An 18,454-nucleotide genomic window follows, 5' to 3' on the forward strand; every position below is an offset into this window, starting at 1 on the left:
TAGTAACCCTGTGGGTGTAGGTTCAAACCCCGAGTGGGTAAAAGCGATTTTTTAAGAGCTTACAAAATCTCGCATACGGAGATGAAGAATTTGAAAAAAAAAAAAAAAATGAAAGTTTCGTAGGTATTTTTTTTTTTTTTTTTCGTAATTATTTATCTTGCGGGAAAAAAATGAAAATCCAAAAAAAAATTTTTTTTTTGGGAATAATCAGGAAATATGTTCAAAACAATAAAAAAAATTTCACATCAGTGATAGATTTTAAAATAATGATAGTAAATTCAAATGTATAATTTGGTTTAAAATTATGACACAAGCCTGACATTTTTGCCCTGAAGTCTGTCCATTGTTTACAATTTCGTTAAAGAAAGTTGAGGGTTTATCCGTTCTGTTTGCAATTATGATAATTAGAACAGCAATTTAAATTTTTACATTTCGTTCTCAAAGAGATATAAAATGCATTTGATTGAAGAATTTTAGAAGAGACAAAGTTGGAAGAATTTTTTTTTAACCTTGAAAAAATTGCTTTTTTTTTGTAAAAAATGAAAAAGAATTCAGTGAATGATTTAAAAATGGTAAATTCAAATGTTTATGCTTAAAACAGAAAACTCTTTTTAAAACCCTGAAATGTAACACTTTGAAGAAAAAAAAATAGTTAGGGAAATTTGGGGGTTCTTTTCGTTTTTATAATAATTTCTAACTACAATTTGAATTTGTGATGTATAAAGGTAAAAAAGCGCGAATAAAATTATATTTTACTTTTTTAAAAATTAATTACCAAAAATAAAAAGAAAAACCGCCATAAATAACCATTACTTGAAAAAAAAATTGCATTAGAGGAATATTATTGTATAATAATATCAAGTTTAATGTAATAAATTTATAACAAAATACAGTTCAAATTTTGATGTTTTAAATTTTAGAGAAGAAAACAACGTTTTTGGTAATATTTTGTTTTACTATCGCCAAAATGCAGGATTTTTGAGTATCATAAACCGATTTAAAAATGTTATGTCCATTTTATTACCTTTCCACATAAAAATTTGCATTTTTACATTTCCACATTTTTTACTGTAAAAATATTCCTTTTTTCTTTCGATTAATATGTTTTGAGAAGTGAAATACTTATATAACTTCATTTTTTGACAACAAAGAAGTAAAATTAAAACTAATATGTAAATGTAAGAGTACCGACTTTTCCCCTTTAAATAAAGTATATTAGAAGTCAACAAATTTCTGAGATCAATAATACTTTTTTTATACGCAGCATATAACATTTACTTTCACTCAAAATGCGAAAAATAAGAATTTTCGAAGTTTGACAAGAAAGTCCTACGAACGACTGATTTTTCTCATACGCAGGACATCCGAAGGCAAAGACCGCAGGATGTCAAAAAAGAAAATCCTTCGTACGTCCTGAAAGGACTAAAGTTAATCCCTGGAACTACCTTTTGTGATACTCCCGAGGATGTCCTCATGTCATCGAATTTCCCACCGCGCTTTAACCTATATTTGAAAAAGTATCATGGATAAACAAGCGTGTTTTGTATTTATTTGATTTTTTAAAATGAGTTCTTTCGCTAATTTGAGCATCCTATTTCATAATTAATTGTGATTTAAAAAAACTGTACTTTTTCAAAAAACTTTTTTCCCTCAAAAAAAATAAATAAATAAATAAATAAATAAATAAATAATAATAAAATATATAAAAATAATAAACTAAAAAAAATAATAATTTTTTTACGCTTATTTAACTTAAATGTTATTTTCGTAACTCGTTTAAGTTTTGTAGATCATAGTTCATTAGGATTTTTAGAAAATTTCAGTGAGAAAACTAATAAAATAAAATTTCTCGTTCAACTTGAGATGAATGTCCTAAAAATGATTGATTTTGTTGAGACTCGGGATATCCTTAGAGATAAGTCCCAAGGATATCTAAAAAAAAGTCCGTGGTACGTCCTGAAAAGATAAGGATCACTTTAGGTCATCCTTAGGCCTAAAAAAAAGTTTGTCCTTGGGACGTCCTGCGAGACGTGTCTAAGGATCGCCAAATTTCGTCGATTTTTTACAACGGACTAGATTTGGACGTTCAGGACATAAAATGGACGTCCGAAGGACTTTTCGTGCTGTCTGGGAATGACTGTCCCCTTGCTTGAAATGTCACTAATAATACTAAAATTCTGTTCATCTTGACCCTGGCTTAAGTTGGGTGGCCTATAAATGTTCCCTAAACGTAGTTTATTTCCCTTATTGCTCATCAACTCCAGCCAAATCATATCAATATCATTAGGTTTATCATTAATTACCAATTCACTGCAAGTTAAAGTGTCTCTGACATAAATAAAACCCCACCATTTCTTTTACCTACTCTATCTTGTCTAAACAAATTATACCCAGCAATAGATAATAAATCATCATCACTTTTGGTAGCCCATGTCTCAGTAACTCCAATAATATCCAACCTCTCATCTATAATTATGCTTTTCAATTCTTCCATCTTGTTCCTAATACTACGAGCATTTGTATAAAAAACCATAAGTAAGCCCATCTTACTTTTATTTAATGCTGCACGATTATTTGAATCCCAACTGTTAAAATCTTTTCTCTTATTAGCCACCCTATTTCCGTTTCTACTAAAATCCAAATAGTTAATACCCTTTCGATTTCTGCTCCTAAAACCATGCCCCCCATTCCAACTTAGTTTTTTGATTCTGAAGCCTCTAAAACCAAACCACTAACCATTTTGACCCCTGTTGAGCTCAGATGCAGGCCATCCCTAGCAATCCAATCGCGTTTACATTTACTCCACACATCAATAAACCTGATACTTTGCTTAACGCAAATTTCCTTGAGTAATTTCATCCTCTTTATTAAATACCCCCTTCTTTTCAGCAACCCTATTTACATCTCTCACCCGAGCCCCTGACAAACAACATCTAGCCACCTTACGTCTAACTCTGCCTATTGAGTTTCCCACCTCACGCACCATTGAATCTCCCAAAATTATACCCTTAGTTTCCCAGTCTGTCACCTCAGCAATAGCGTTCCCCTTTACCTCTGGAATTTTCCCACTATTTAACACACAGCTAATGCCCACCTCCTTTTTACTAACTTCCTCCTTTACCTCTGGAATATTCCCACTATCTAACACACAGCTAATGCCCACCTCCTTTTTACTAACTTCCCCCTTTCCCTCTGGAGTGTTTACCCCATCTACACTCCTACAGCCTAATGCTAACTCACCCTCCAAAGTAAGCATCCTAACTCTGATTTCTGAGAGTTCAACACAGTTAGTGCAAATGAAATCCTTCTCAGACTCGTCCTTCCCCTTAAACAAGCAGAACATCTGACATAGGTCACAAGAAATCCACTTGTCCCCTTTACCACTTTTAACCTCCTTCATTATGCATATAACCCCCATTCTAGCTCAAAATGATACACTTAAAAGTCAATATAAAAATGCAAAATTGAAGAAATAAAACTAATTATTAGAATTAGAAAGTATTGGAAGAAAAAGGTACAAAAATTACAAAATCCTAAGACAAGCAGTAAATTAAAATAAACAAGTTACACACTTAACAGAGCACTCAGGCTTAACAACAAGAAATCAGCACATTTTAGGCTTAGCTACAAAGAATAGAAAAACCCTTTAAGAAAGCAAGTAAATCAAAAATAATACTTAAAAGCACAAAAATACTTTATTATATGATAAAATACCATAAAAATACTGAAATTAAAGCAGTAAAATAAACAATTACAGTAAAAAATCATTATAATTTTCATAATTTATGCATCTTTGACCTTCTTACCTTTACTGCTTGTAGTAAAAAATTTTTAACGCAATGAAAACCCCTAGAAAAACGATCTATAGCTTCTTGAAGCTTCTTTGTATCTGCTGTATCTGAAGGAGCTTGAGACAAATTAGAGGCACCAAAGGATGACAGCAACAAGGCAAGGAACAAGTTCAGTACCTTAAAACGGGGGACACATTTAAACATTAGAATTTTGCATGGAAAAATTAATGAGTATTCAAATAAATAAAGTTATATTTTGAAACAAATACAGTCAAACCCCAGGGCCATCCCAAGGGGGCGGGGGCAAGCGGGGCAATTGCCCCTGTGCTACGAAAAGAGGGGGCGCCACAAGACGACCCTCGTTTTGAAGGAACACGACATTAACACGAAAACGACATTTTCATGAGGGGCGCCTTGATGCCCCTATTGTATAAAATTAGGGTCACCTTGCGGCGCCCACTCACTTCGTATATCATAGATATACAGTCATAGACACGCAAAATACAGAATCATTGCAATGAATCTCCATTTTTTCCTAGGACACAAAAATATTCCTCTCTGAGTCTCCAAAACCTTCATTTTCTTTGTATCATTGAAGCAGATACAATTTCTAAGAATATAACTGTTTAGAATCAAACGAAAGTCACTTCTCCTTTGTTTAGCTCTCTTCAAATTTGCTTGAATTCTGCTCCTGAGTGCAGTGACGTAACCATAAAAAAGTTTTAAGGGAGCACATTCAAAAGCAGGAAAAAAAATCTTTTTGATCGGATAGGGAAAAAGGTCAAAAGCTGTCCGGTCCAGATTTTGAAACTTTTAGTTTTAAAAACCGCAATTTTAGTCTTAAAAATGCGATTATAGGCCATGTTTATTGACGTTACTGTAAGGGACGTATGGTTCAGAGACTTTCCAATCGATTATTATTTTAAATAAATTGAAATCAATTCCTTCTCCCCCTGCAAGTTTTCTTGAATTTGAACTAAAATATCCTGGGAAGTATACCCCAGAAATGATAACATTGTTGTCAACTTTTATGTAATTTTCAAATGTTTCTCGTTTCCACAAATTAAAAACAAGGTCCTTCATCACTTTTTCTCAGAATATATGAGTCATCATTAACTTACAATAGACTTTGGAATGCTAAAGGAATTTTAGAAGAAAGGAAAAGTTCAACTGGAAGTCAAATAGAAAATCACAAAAGTATTGGTTTCTTTAAGCAGAGTTTGCTCTTTAAAAGTGAGTTATGCTCCCAGACTTAACATTGTACCAATGAAATCTCTGTTTTCTTTTCTAAATTCGGGCTCTCATTAAATCAGGGCTCGTTATAAGCGAGTTCAACTGCATATTAAATAGATTTTGCCCTAATATTTAAAACTGAATAAAGGCCTGCAAATTTGGCAAAAATGTCACAATTCTCATTGAAGTTTGTAAGCAAAAAGAAACTTGTTTTCACATAACGCACTCCTCAAAAAAAAACACTTGCCACTGTCTCTAAAAAATGACACACACGCATGCATAAAATATGATTGGGGAGGGGGGGAGGCAAGCCCCATGGAGCCGGCACTAGTGCTTGGGAGTCCTCCTATCAAGTGTCAGAACGGACCCTCTTCAAAAAATAATACTCATTTTTCAATTTCCTTAAGCCTTAGGGCTATCCTTTATCACGGATCTTGTAAGCCCTAAATAACCACTACTGCTATAAACATCTGAACATACTGTCGGGAACTTGCCGAGCATGGTTACAGCAAAATTCAGACGAGAATCAGCAAAAACATTGGATAATGAGATAAAATCTGTAGGCGAATCAAATACGTACCACAAGGTTGCCGATCACAACAGTTGATAGAAAAAAAGGTAGGCATGTCCAACCTCCAACAAGTAAGCAGTCCCACATGGATTCTATCCACTCACCACATAAAACTCGAAAAACAATCATAAAAGAATGCATAAAATCTTTAAAATTCCAATTTGGAACTTCTTGATTAGGAAACCTAAATGAAAAAATGTTAAGTATATTTTGCTGATGAAAATAGTGTATAATTCATTTTTTACAATAAACATATTTAATTGGTAGATATTCATCTACACTTCTTTTGATATTACAAATTGACTGATATTTCAAAACGATTTCAGATCTTAAAAATATCAAATAAGCAGAAATTTAGTTAAATCTTCTAGCAATTACATTACCATGAGCGCACAGTTAAATTACTATGAGTAGTGTAGATATGAGGGGCGGGGGGTGGTCCGCCTAGGGTTTTTACCTGTTAAAAGTGCCCGAAAGGGGAATTCTAGCTAAAATGCATTTTTAAACAGGATTTTTGATTTTATTTTTTAAAAATCTTTAAAAAATTGTAGATATTAATTACTTTAGATTCATGAACATGCTATATTTCATATTATAGATGAAAAAGCAACTTTTTGCTATTTCATGTCAAAACAGTAGCTATTTTTTAGCCTGCTTTCCCAGTAAAAGTCAGAGAAAGATGAAAAAAGCATGAAAGAAGGCTTAATGTATCTTGAAAATATTACAAAAAACAAAAAAAAAGTCAACAATAAAAATTATAATTAAATACATATCAAAAAATTTAAAAATTGGAAAGTGGGGTATTGAGATGGGGGAAAATGTTTGTCGGTTGGTCTGTCAGACTGTCTCCCCCTAATAACTTTTGAGTGAATAATCCGATTCGAACAAATTTTTTTTTGTTCGAAAGATCTCGGCGAGGACACATCATTCCTGTATTTCATTTTTTGATTTGAACTATTTTTTGTTCAATTTTGAACAATTCAAAAAAACTTAACATGGCGCCTACGAGGAAATTCAAGCCAATTCTGAACTGTGAGGTGAATTTGCTTCAAACTTTGTAGGAAAAAGCTTTTGATGAAAAACTCGTATGTAAAATATCTTTTTGATTTGAACAATTTTCCGTTCAATTTTGAACAGAACTGAAAGTCAATGCAGATTCCGTACTTGAAGGCAGATTTACTTCAAGCAAATTTTGTTGGAAATAGCTCTTGACGAGAAACTTCAGACTATGACTCTGAGAATTTAGGGGCAGCTGACTCCGACTCCGGTGTTCGACAATTAATCAGACTCCAATTCCCTGACTTCGTAGCTTTGGTAAAAATTTATACACGGAAGACAAATGACTGACTCCGATTCTTGGATATTCAACTCTGACTCCTTTATCCCAAAATGAGATTGACTCTGACTCCACAGCTGTAGTTTTAACTGTGAAATAATTTTTGTTAATAAGACTTGTTTTCATTTTTACGCAAAAGTTTTAATTTAGGTATTCAGTTTTCGGCGGATAAACTCGAAGTCATTTATGTTTCTACATAAAGATATGCGCAGACGATTTTTTTTTTTTTTTTTGACAGTGAAAATTAGTTTTTGGCAACAGGGGGAAAAGAAACATTTTTTTTTTTGATATGATGTATTTATTTTAATGAGCTTCTTAATTTTAATTATTATTTTTTCGCTTTGAAAGCTGTTAAAGAAGCTTTGTTTAAAAAATGCTCCTATTTTATTTGTTCGTTTATTTATTATTTTTTTTTTTGCATTTAATTTTTTTAGATTAGTGAGAAATATTTTATTCCTAGAAAGCAGGATAAAATAATAAAGAAATATGTTTGAAACAATTAGCGATTTTAGCTATTTTTGAGAATATTGATCAGGTACTAGAAAGTAGTATGGGTATATGGGAAAGTAGGCTCGTTTAGTTCTAAACGGAACTTCTTGTTAATAATAGGTATAAGTAGACCAGAGAGTTTTAGAGTCAACAAAAGTTCAGAAATGAATTCAATTGGGGTGAAGAATGCAATTGTCAAAACTTAATGATAAAGCAATCTGAACTAATCCATTCAACTTTTAAAATTTGGATAAGTTCTTCAACTATTCAATATTTTTTAAAGATTTATAAATACATTATATTGTTTAAATAAGATGTGATTTTGTTTTATGCTTTGCTCAAAGATAAGGTTTCCATAATCATGTATGTTTTTAGTGTAAAATAATATTTTGAACAAATACTTTTCTCAACTTTGTTAGACATGATGTACAAGAAAAACTGTTAATTTGTTCTGAACTAATTTTGGATTGAAAGCAATATTGCAAAAGTCTGAAAATCTGTTACACACACAGAAAAAGAGATCTATAATTTTACCAGTTGAAGTTGTATAATACAGTGTAGTTAAAGTTAGCGCAACACATTCTAAAATGGCACGAATTATCGTCCCGGTTGTCACCCATGCTAGGTACGCCAATGTTAAATGATTATGCACTGATTCATTAAGAACTTACTGTAATAAATTAATTTGTTGAGGAGGATTTAACTATGTTACCATGTCAACAAAGTTGAGTAGAGATTTTTCAATCTTTCCTTGCCAGGAATAAAATTCAAAAGCAGTCTCGAAGAGTCAATATTTATTTATAAGTCAGAGCACGGATTATATGAACTGATAACTATTAAAATAAGCACTAAAATTACCTAAAATATGCTCTGAGAATTTAAAAATATACACTAATGCATATATTCTTTACTTACAATACACAGCCCAGTCACATTAATGTGACCACCACATACTTTCCACGTCAGAGTTAAATAACCAATCACAGAAGGCAGGTGGCAGCACAGTGCAGTTGAGCGTAAATAAAGGGTGTGTGAGGGCTTCGGAAAACATTTCAATCGTTGGCGTAATGCAGAAATGAAGGGATTTATCCGACGTCCAAAAGGGCATGATCATTGGCTTTCGGGCCAAGGGTGGAAGCATTTCCGAAACGGCTGAGTTTGTGAACTGTTCGCGTGCCGCCGTGGTAAAAGTGAACCGTGCATGGCAAAATGGGACTGTCCAAAATCAGCCACATGGCAAATGTGGTGCACCACGGGCCATAGATGACAGAGGCGAACGACGGTCACGGAGATGCGTTCGGGCAGATAGACGGGCTACCGTTGAGCAACTGACCACCAAAATGAACCAAGGGGCTACCAAAAGTGTCTCCCAAACTACTATTCAGAGAACATTGCTGCGTCTGGGCCTCCGAAGCAGACGCCTGGTTCGTGCACCTATGCTGACTGCTGTTCATCGACGACGAAGGCTAGAATTTCCACGCCAGTACATCAGCTGGATGTCCATTGAGTGGCGACATGTAGCGTTTTCAGATGAATCGCATTTTATGTTCCATCAGACAGATGGACGTTGGCGTATAAGGCGTGAAACCTCTGAAAGGAACCACCCTGCAACCATTGCCGGAACGGTCCAAGCTGGAGGCGGGAGCATTATGGTCTGGGGAATGTTTTCCTGGCATTCTCTGGGTTCACTGATCATTGTGGAAGGCACGATGGATCAATACAAGTACGCATCTGTCCTTGCGGACCATGTCCACCCCTACATGCGCAGTTTTTCCTCAGGATGATGGCATCTTCCAGCAGGACAATGCGAGGTGCCTTACAGCTGCCAGTGTACGTGCGTGGTTCGAAGAGCACCAGGATGAGTTTACCGTCCTCCCCTGGCCAGCAAACTCACCTGACTTAAACTCAATCGAGCATCTGTGGGACCATCTCGATCAAGTTGTTCGCGCCATGGATCCTCAACCGCGTAATCTAGCGCAGCTGGCCATGGCATTAGAGTCGGCATGGCTCAACATCCCAGAGAACACCTTCAGGGAACTAAGTGACTATCTTCCAGCACGTCTCGCAGCAGTCCGCTCTGCGAAAGGTGGTTATTCTGGCTTTTGACAGATGGTCACTTTGATGTGACTGGACTGTGTAGAATAAAGTTGTCACATATGGTAAAAAAAAGATAAGCCTTTCTGTTTAACTAATGTCAAAAGAAGCTATTGTAAATTGTTATTGCAAAAGCACATATGCATTTGCATATAATCTGGGTTCAAGTCATTAGCTTTATTTTTAAACAAGGTCATATGAATAGAGGAATATCTTATAGAGAGTTAATATAGCATAAAATCAAACTTACAAATGCTTCTTCTCATCATAATTTTTTCCAAATAACTGCATTCCCATCACAGCAAAAATGAAGATGATGATCCCCAAAACAAATGTCAAATTTCCTAAAGCACCCATGGTTTTTCCCATAATAGAAATTAGGAGATTTAAAGTTGGCCAAGATTTTGCTAACTTGAACACTCTCAACTGCAAGAGAAGGAAAAGAAAGAACAAGAGATAATGATGTAACAAGTGAAAATGCACACAATCTTTATATTATTGGAAAGTATAAAGGTATTTAAGGAAACAAGGTATGGAAGGGAAAACATTTATCTTTGGATTTTTTCAAAGTTTAACTTTCTTTTTTTTTTCATTCCCTCCTATAACATTTATTTTAAATATTTTCATTACATTTTCAAATAAAACATAACATTTGATGTTTGCTTTGGTTTTAAAATAATACAAATAACAATATATTTAAGCACAGTAAGTTAACAATGCACAGTGGAGTTTTTTTTTTAAATAACTTTAGCACACTAAACATGAATATTTATGAATTGATATCTCTTTAATAATCACATCATCCTCTTTCTTTTAACGAACTGTATGGAAGAGCTTAAATTAAAAATGATTACTTTAACACTTGCACTGTATAGAAAAAAAACACAGAAAAAATTGGAATGCATCTGGTTTAATATACTTAATGTTCTGTTTAATCTAAATGTTATCATCAAACAAAAGCAATAAGAAACTTTTCAAAGAAAAGGAAAAGTAATAAGGAACCTGCGTAGTCGCGAGGTAAACATTTTCAGATCTTAAAAGCTTTGGATTTCTCAAAATTAGTTTTTAGTAACACAAAACAATCTTATATAATAAAAACTGAGCATATATATCTATGCATGTACCTATCTATGTATGTATGTATGTATCTATGTCCCAGTTACTTCTCATGAATGCCAGTAACTGATCCTCGAACCAGGTATCAACAGATTCGTAATTTTCCAGCCTTTTATGTTTATCTATTTAACACAATCCTCTGATAATAATAAGCAGAGCTATTAATTTAAAACTATTAATTATGATACTTAGATTTCGACGTCCCTATTTTTTTAAGGCTTTCCTCCATTCATATTATTATTCAGTTCCTCATCTCAACTTTCTGTAACAATGCTTTTATTAAAATTTGGAGTGGTGAAGAAAATTATTGAGAAGAAAGATCCTTCTTTTTTTCTCGAATATAAACAAATAAAATTCAGATTTTTGTTTTGAGGCTTTTCTATAATCGGGGAATTTAAAATGTTTCCTTTTTGTTTGTTTTTCTGCAATCTACCGCAAAAGTTTACTGATTGATTTTTTTTTTCAAGCCTGACTGTTTAAAATGCGTCACTTAACAAAACTTTTATTTTCGAGGTAGACCGTGCAAAGCTGTGCGACACAGCTAGTATTTATAAAATATTCTTCTCAAAAAAAAAAAAATCAGTAAGTTAAGTTTAAAATAATGTGGTGTGGTACACACATCAATGAAGAAAATAGAATGGGCTTCAGTTTGTTTTCCTACTGTTGGGGTTTACAGGGAAATCTTTGGATTTATCTTCAGAAACACCTAATCTAATAAACTTTTGCTGATCTCAATATGTTTTTATCAGTCCACATTTGCTAAATACATTTTAGATTTCCCTAAATAGAATATAAACTTCTTTCAGGCGTATTATGTGCATTTGCACCAAACATTTAGTTTATCCATCACTGTTACTATCAATTTTTAAAGGAATGGTATTCAGAATTTCTAAAGCTTTTATATTGAGGTTGCTTACAACATTTTTTCAAATGGGATTAACAAAATTGCATAACAACTGCACATTACTTATTTTTTTTTCTATCTTTTCTTTATTTTTTTTCCTCATCTTTTTTTTTTGGGGGGGGGGAATAAATTTTAATTGATAACTTTAATAATTAAACAAAACTGAAACTAAAGGAAAATTAAAAGTGCAGGACAGGTTCAAGGGCCTTTTCACAAGCTTTGCATTTGGTAATGAGACACTATCATGAAGCTGAACCAGAAGTGAGCACTGTAATTTAAAATTAAAAAATAGATCCAATGCAAGGCATTTAAACCATGGTAGTTATTTAAAGTTTCATTGTTTAAATTGAGAAAAAGAAAAAACTTACCAAACGAAGAGACCTGAGAACTGAAAGACCTTGAACTCCTTCTAAGCCTAACTCTATTAGAGATAGAGCTACTATGATGAAATCAAATATATTCCAACCTTCACAGAAATAATATTTTGGGCTTAATGTAATTAGTTTGAAGCCAGCTTCAATTGCAAAAGTAGCTGTAAAGAACTAAAAAGAAAAGATAAGCATTTATTCTTTCTAAATGAGTCGGACTGGCAAACCAGATATAGTCATTTTTAGTATGGATGTAAAAAATTAAAAGAGTCAAAAAAATATAAAAGAAAGAAAAAGAAGAGAAGAAGAAGAAGAAGAAAAAGAAAATAAGAAGGAGGGAAAGGAGAAAAAAGTTCATTCAATAAATTAAATTACCTCAGTAGCATAAATGATATAAAAAGTCATTCATAAAAATTAAAAGTAAAAAAAAAAAAAAGAATAAATGAATGCATTTATGAAATTGCATCAAAATAAAAATGAGTGAAATCAACAAATAAAATAAATCAACAGGTGCTTCTAGTAAGCATTATTTTTATTTTTTTTTCTAGATGAAATGTAATTCAATGATTACTCATATGCACGGAATAACTAAAATGGCAATGCTCAAAAAGCATTTGGACTTCAAAATTCCATTTATAAAAAGCCAAATGATTTTTTTTAAAAACTTTTTACTACTTTTTAAATTTCTAAAAATAAAAAAGAGGAAGTTGTAATCTGAGAACAAGGCAAAACATGAACAGTATTATTAATTTGTTATTTTAAGTTTATGAATTAGTTTTTTAGTTACACTTTGGCAGAACTTCATTAAAACATCAAAAAAAAAAAAAAAAAAGAAAAGAAAAGAAAAAAAAACATTGATTCTCAAATAAATAAATAAATAAATAAATAAATAAATAAAATCCAATTTATGTTTGTCCTTAGAAAAACTACATTACAAATAAATACACTTTAGAAGTTAAAAATAAATAAATAAATAAATGAATAAAGAAAAAAACTAACAAAACATAATAAGTAATATTTGATGAAGCGATTATCTAGCAAACAAAGTTTAGTTACGTTAACAATTATGCATGCCTATTGAAATTCATTACTTTTTAATGAAAAATAGAAAAGGTTTTGTGGTGTCAAGTGCGGTAAGTCTCTAGAATTGTTCAATTCAAAAATGTACTCCATGTAGGACCCATATCATACTAAAACTATATTCTGTAATAAATAAAAAGAAGTTAAATTATTCATTCAGTCAAAGATATTTTGTAATGGGAAAACCATGTAAAAAATGTCAATGTACCCCTTTTTCTATTTAAAAAAAAACACACAAAATGCAGATAAAATACCTTGTATTTTTAAACCTGAAAATACCCTTACGTTTTAAATTCATATTTAAAAAAAAGCATGGATTAAGTTGTACTAATTATACGCAGAAAAAAAGTTTACAATTGAGCCATTGGTAAAAAGGTTATGTCCAAAGAGGGGCAATTTTTATTTTTTATTTCGAAGATAAGTAAGTTTGAATGCAGCTCAAAAGAAACAACACCCATGTGCTGCATAGGCAAACAAAGAGTGAGCATAAAAAGCGGGGGGTTGCATAACCTAGAGGTGTACTTAAAAGAGGGATGGACTTCCTAATGACCCCCCACTTACATAATTTCCATAATTCAGGAATTTCTCAAATGCAGGATCCATGTCGTGATGATCCATGGCCATGAAGATGGTATTCACTACTATACAAAGGGTGATGAAGAGCTCCATGAAGGGGTCGAAGACTATTAGTGAGACAATTTCTTGAAAGCGCACCCAGCATCCACAACAGTCCCACACACAGAAGATCTCTATACATTTCAAGCAACTCGTCATACACTTTTCTTTGAGCCGTTCCTTGAACTTTTTTTCCACTTCATCTCTTTCTGTAGGGAAATAATAAATGGACACTGAATAATGTTTAAGTATTGCCATTCTGTAGCCTCTGGGTGAATTGTTATATTGAGGCACAACACAACATCGAAAAGTGTCACAGAAGCCAATCATGCAGGACACCGTGGCAGAGCAGGTACAACTAATGCTTCGCTTAGACAGAAACTTCAATAGAACAATTAAAATTATAGCACTTTATATACATACATATGATATAACCATAATAAAAGCATACTGATTGAAAGAACAGACAATTGTTTGAGTGTAAGCAGTGGCGTACCTAGCATGGGTGACACCCAGGGCGGTAGTTTTGGGTGTGACCCCCCCCCCTGCTCACAAACACAAAAGAAAAATAAAAATTTATGTAAACATGAAATTCAAGCAATTTTCAGAAACAACTACATTTGTGTTACAACAAAACTTCAAGTGGGTTAATGTACAGAAAACAAGTAAAAGTGGGGGGGTTTCTAAAGAAACTTTTCAAATTTGTAGTCTTAAAAATGCATTTTAGCTTCATATTTTTCAAAAACTTGCAATTCCACTTTCGATGTAACCTCCCCCCCCCCTGCCCAGATGGATGACATCCGGGGCATACTACCCCCTGCCTCCCCCCTAGCAATGCCACTGGTGTAAGTGTTATTTATTAAATTAATTTTCGTGTTACTCTGTCTTTCATCAAAAAAAAAAAAAAAAAAAAGAAGAAGAATGTTTCATTCAAGTTATAAGCTTTAAAGATGCAATAGTGTATGTATTCATGCATAAATGACCTCCTGATCTACTTTTAGAGAAATAATTAGGAGAAAATTGAAAACCCATGTATATGTCAACTCTCTATTTTCTAAGAGTTATCGGGTACATTTCGCCACAATTTTTGGAAATAAACCATTTACAAAAAAAGAGGGGAAAATCATGTTTGCAATTGAAAATGTTTCATTTTCAAAAGGCTTTGCTTTTCATCATTTTTTGCTGGATCATCATTTTTTGTGAAGTGTTCATTTTCATTACTATGATTTTTGTTAAATACAGTTTTTTTTTCTGAATTTATAAGAATAAAATTTTGTTTTTTAAATTTTTACCCTTGCAATTCATTTTTATTAAAATGAGCTCTAATTCCAATCGTAATCAACTACAAGGAAAACTCACAAAGAGGGAATTCTGTGCTTCCTGCACTTTTTGGGTTTAGGGTTTCAGTAAGCACTTTGTGCTTACTGAAACCTATTGATACATCATTTAATGTATCGAAAGGTTTCAGTATTAAACTCTTTGTTGTTTGGTTAAAAGAGTTGGACCAAAATCAGGAAAATGTCCAGACTCAAAAGTGTTTGATTCATGAGATTGTGCAGGAAATTTTCAGAAATTTTGAACCTTGTTTCTTTTTTGCACTAACCTGCTAGACTTATGTGTGAGCATGTACAGTATTATTTCAATACAGAGTAACTTTCGGTAAGGTTAAGGTTAGCTTTTGCATCATTATATTTCTAGAAAATTTAGAGGGTTTACATCAATTATTCTCCCTACTACTTCTTATCGTATGGTATAAAAATTTGGGTTTCGTCAAAATAAAATTACCAAACTTCTAGAATGCATTGCACTTTTGGAGGATTTCTGAGAATATATGTGCAACATTTTGTTAATTTAATAGGAGAAGATCAAGAAAACAGTTTCCAGGAAATACGATGAGTGATAGAGTTACTGTATAACAACTATATATTTGTAAAAGCATCTCTGACATAAGGCTTTCTTTCTCTTTCCTTTTTTTAAGTTCAAGTTTGGAAACAAGTTAGGACATATGACGGTACCTATAGTTTTCAAAAAGCATTAATCAAGTTGTTGAAATCCTATTCATAGAGTCAATGGAAAACTTTATAAAGCATTAATAGAGAATACTGACACAGTTCATTAAAAAATGCCCATAAACTAGATATGCAATCTCTGATAAGGCTCTTCATGTACATTTACAAAGAAACTTCAGTAGTGTTATGAAACATTACAGAAGAGTATAGCAATAGCATCTTTCATTCCAAAAAATAAAAGCTAAAATATTCATCCAATTGATGTTTTTGAATATCAAAAAGAAATTAGTACTGACCATTAGTATTGAAACAAATTGAACCAACGCCTCTTTACATATGGATTCACATTTATTTCAAATTTCATCCAGAACGTAGCATTACTTCTTGAGATACGGCACACACAAAGGAAGAAAAGAACGGTTGATTGCGCCACCCCCTTTTCAGCTGTTGACACCAAAATAAAATCAGCTTTTATACCCTCTAAGGGCTACTTCTCGATAAATTTTGTTTGATTCCCTTTGTTATTTCTTGAGACACAGCAGTCACAATTGACGACAAAAAACATTCTATAACTCAACCCCAGCTTGAGCTATTGACAACAGAATTGAATCAGCACGTGTTCCTGTTAGGGCAACGTATGGACTAAATTTTGTTTGATTCCGCCAGTTACTTCCCCGGTAATAGCAAGCATGCATAACTCAAGAAACGTCCCATTGCTCCACCCCCCTTCGAGGAATCCGCGCCAAAAACCAACACACACAAGTTCACATAGGGGCACATATGTGTACCAAATTTCGTTCGATTTCATGCGGTAGTTTTTGCTGCAGAGCGGCCACAAAAAACTGGTCACACACGTACGTGACACAAACACACACAGACAGACATTTTCCAAAAATGGTCGAAATGGACTCAGCACACCTCAAAATCATCAAAATTCGAAATTTGAAAATTTGCATGAACCAATACTTCCTTTACATATTAGATATAGAAGAAAGTAAAAAAGAGGGAACTACACAATGAAGTACTGCATCTAAAAACTTGAGCGTAAATTATTAGAAACTACGCATTGGCGTACAAGAGGAAAAAAAGTCTTGCATAATTTTCTCCTAAGAAAAATTATGGTTTAAGACAAACAAAAACAAAAAAGGAAAGAATGAAATGAGAAAACAAAAAAAGTCGTATTATTATTTTTCCTTAAAAGAATTCATTTTTCCGTCACGTTTCAGAGATTTCCCAAGTTTAAATAATTATTTTTGACAACTTTTGCTTCATATTTTTGAAAACTTCTGCTTTCCTTGCAGGGTAAAACCATGTGAGTGACTTGTTTTAATGCAACATTAAGAACACTTTTTCAAAAAATCTAATAACTTAGTTGTAACAAAATTTTATATGCCCCTTTCAAAAAAGCAAAGGTTGAACTATTTCTAACTTCAAAATAAAAACATTTCCCAGAATTTAAATTTTTTCTGATTCAAATTGTTTGCTTTTCAATCAACATGCTTTAGCATTGAAATTTTGAGATATAATGCAATTTTTTTCTTGCTTTTGCTACATGTTAATAAATACTGAAATACATTTTTATGAATAGAATTTTAGCAAATGGAAATGTTTATTCATAAAGGGAAATGCACAGTAATGCACTACACTGATACAGCTTAATACTTGTAAACACCAGAATTCAAAGCTTTAACAGTCATTAGAGGATAAACAGCAGCTCAGTGCAAGTAAATTTAGACATATATTTTTTAAACATTTACACGGTAGGACCCGAAATTGGGAAATTGATATTACGACTACAGCTTTTAGATTCTTATTCTTCTTTTTCCAAAATAGACATAAGTTTTTTTTTTTTTTGTTACAGAAGTGATAAAAAACATTTCTTATAGCAGTTACACATATAGAAAGTTCAGAGAAAAACTCAGAACATTTTACCACATTTTTTAGGAAGTAAACATTTTAAAAAGGAGAAAAATGAAACAAAAAAATGTTTCATTAATGATCCAACATATTCAATTTTCACTCGTGCATGAAAAGGTTTCGTTTTTGCAATTGTAATTGTTTTAATATAGGGACTTTGTCAAAATTCAAATTACAGGAATATCCCTTTTTTAGGGAATTTTGGAGTCTCCTAAACAAATCGGGAGAGTAGGCAGCTATGCTAATGCCATTTGGAAAACCCAAACTCCTTTCTTTTGGCAAAGTAGGAATTAAGGCAGAAGGAAGCAGCTCTTCAGAATGTGAAGCACACATTTGGGGAAAAAGTCTGTTTTGGCCTTGATGGACAAATCACCACGATTTTGGTGCAATTCCAGAGAGGAAGCAGAAAGTCTTCTGAAACTCTATGCATATGGAATGGAACACAGGTTCAACAAACATGTAGTCTGCATACAACTCTGGGTATTTGGCTTGGAACTCTCCTACTCTGAGCTCAGTAACCTATCCACTGCTCAAACCTCAAGCTCTAAATTATAATAATATATATCTTTTAAACAGTAATTTGAGAAATGTGTCTAAGTTTATAAGTAATTATAGAAAATTATGTTTTGCTGAACTAAAAATATATGAGCTGTAGAAATTCATGTAAAATAGAGCTCTGCTTATACCAAATGCTTGAAACTGAAAAAGGAATTTACAACAGGGAAAATTGCTTTCGGAACCATTTAACTAAATAAATGTTTTATCCAAAGTTTCCATAGAATGATGGCTATGCTAGTTTTGATTTTTTTTTCATAAAATCATATGAATATTATCCACAATTATCAGCATATAATAGTTTAGTTCAGTATATGATAGTTATTTATCAGTATTTTGTTCCTTAAATGATGAAGGGAACATACGATCTTTTTAT

General features: G+C 32.6%; 1 protein-coding gene across 1 annotated transcript in view; it reads right to left on the reverse strand.

Moving 5' to 3' along the window:
• Positions 1-18,454, reverse strand: part of LOC129229533 (sodium channel protein para-like) — a 180,100-nt gene that overhangs the window by 60,438 nt on the left and 101,208 nt on the right. Inside the window, 5 exon segments of the mRNA XM_054863858.1 lie at positions 3,807-3,968; positions 5,605-5,779; positions 9,765-9,940; positions 11,903-12,076; positions 13,544-13,806. Of these exon segments, the coding sequence (XP_054719833.1) occupies positions 3,807-3,968; positions 5,605-5,779; positions 9,765-9,940; positions 11,903-12,076; positions 13,544-13,806 (950 nt within the window).

The sequence above is a fragment of the Uloborus diversus genome, chromosome 1 (genome assembly GCF_026930045.1).
Source record: "Uloborus diversus isolate 005 chromosome 1, Udiv.v.3.1, whole genome shotgun sequence".
NCBI classification, from domain to species: domain Eukaryota; kingdom Metazoa; phylum Arthropoda; class Arachnida; order Araneae; family Uloboridae; genus Uloborus; species Uloborus diversus.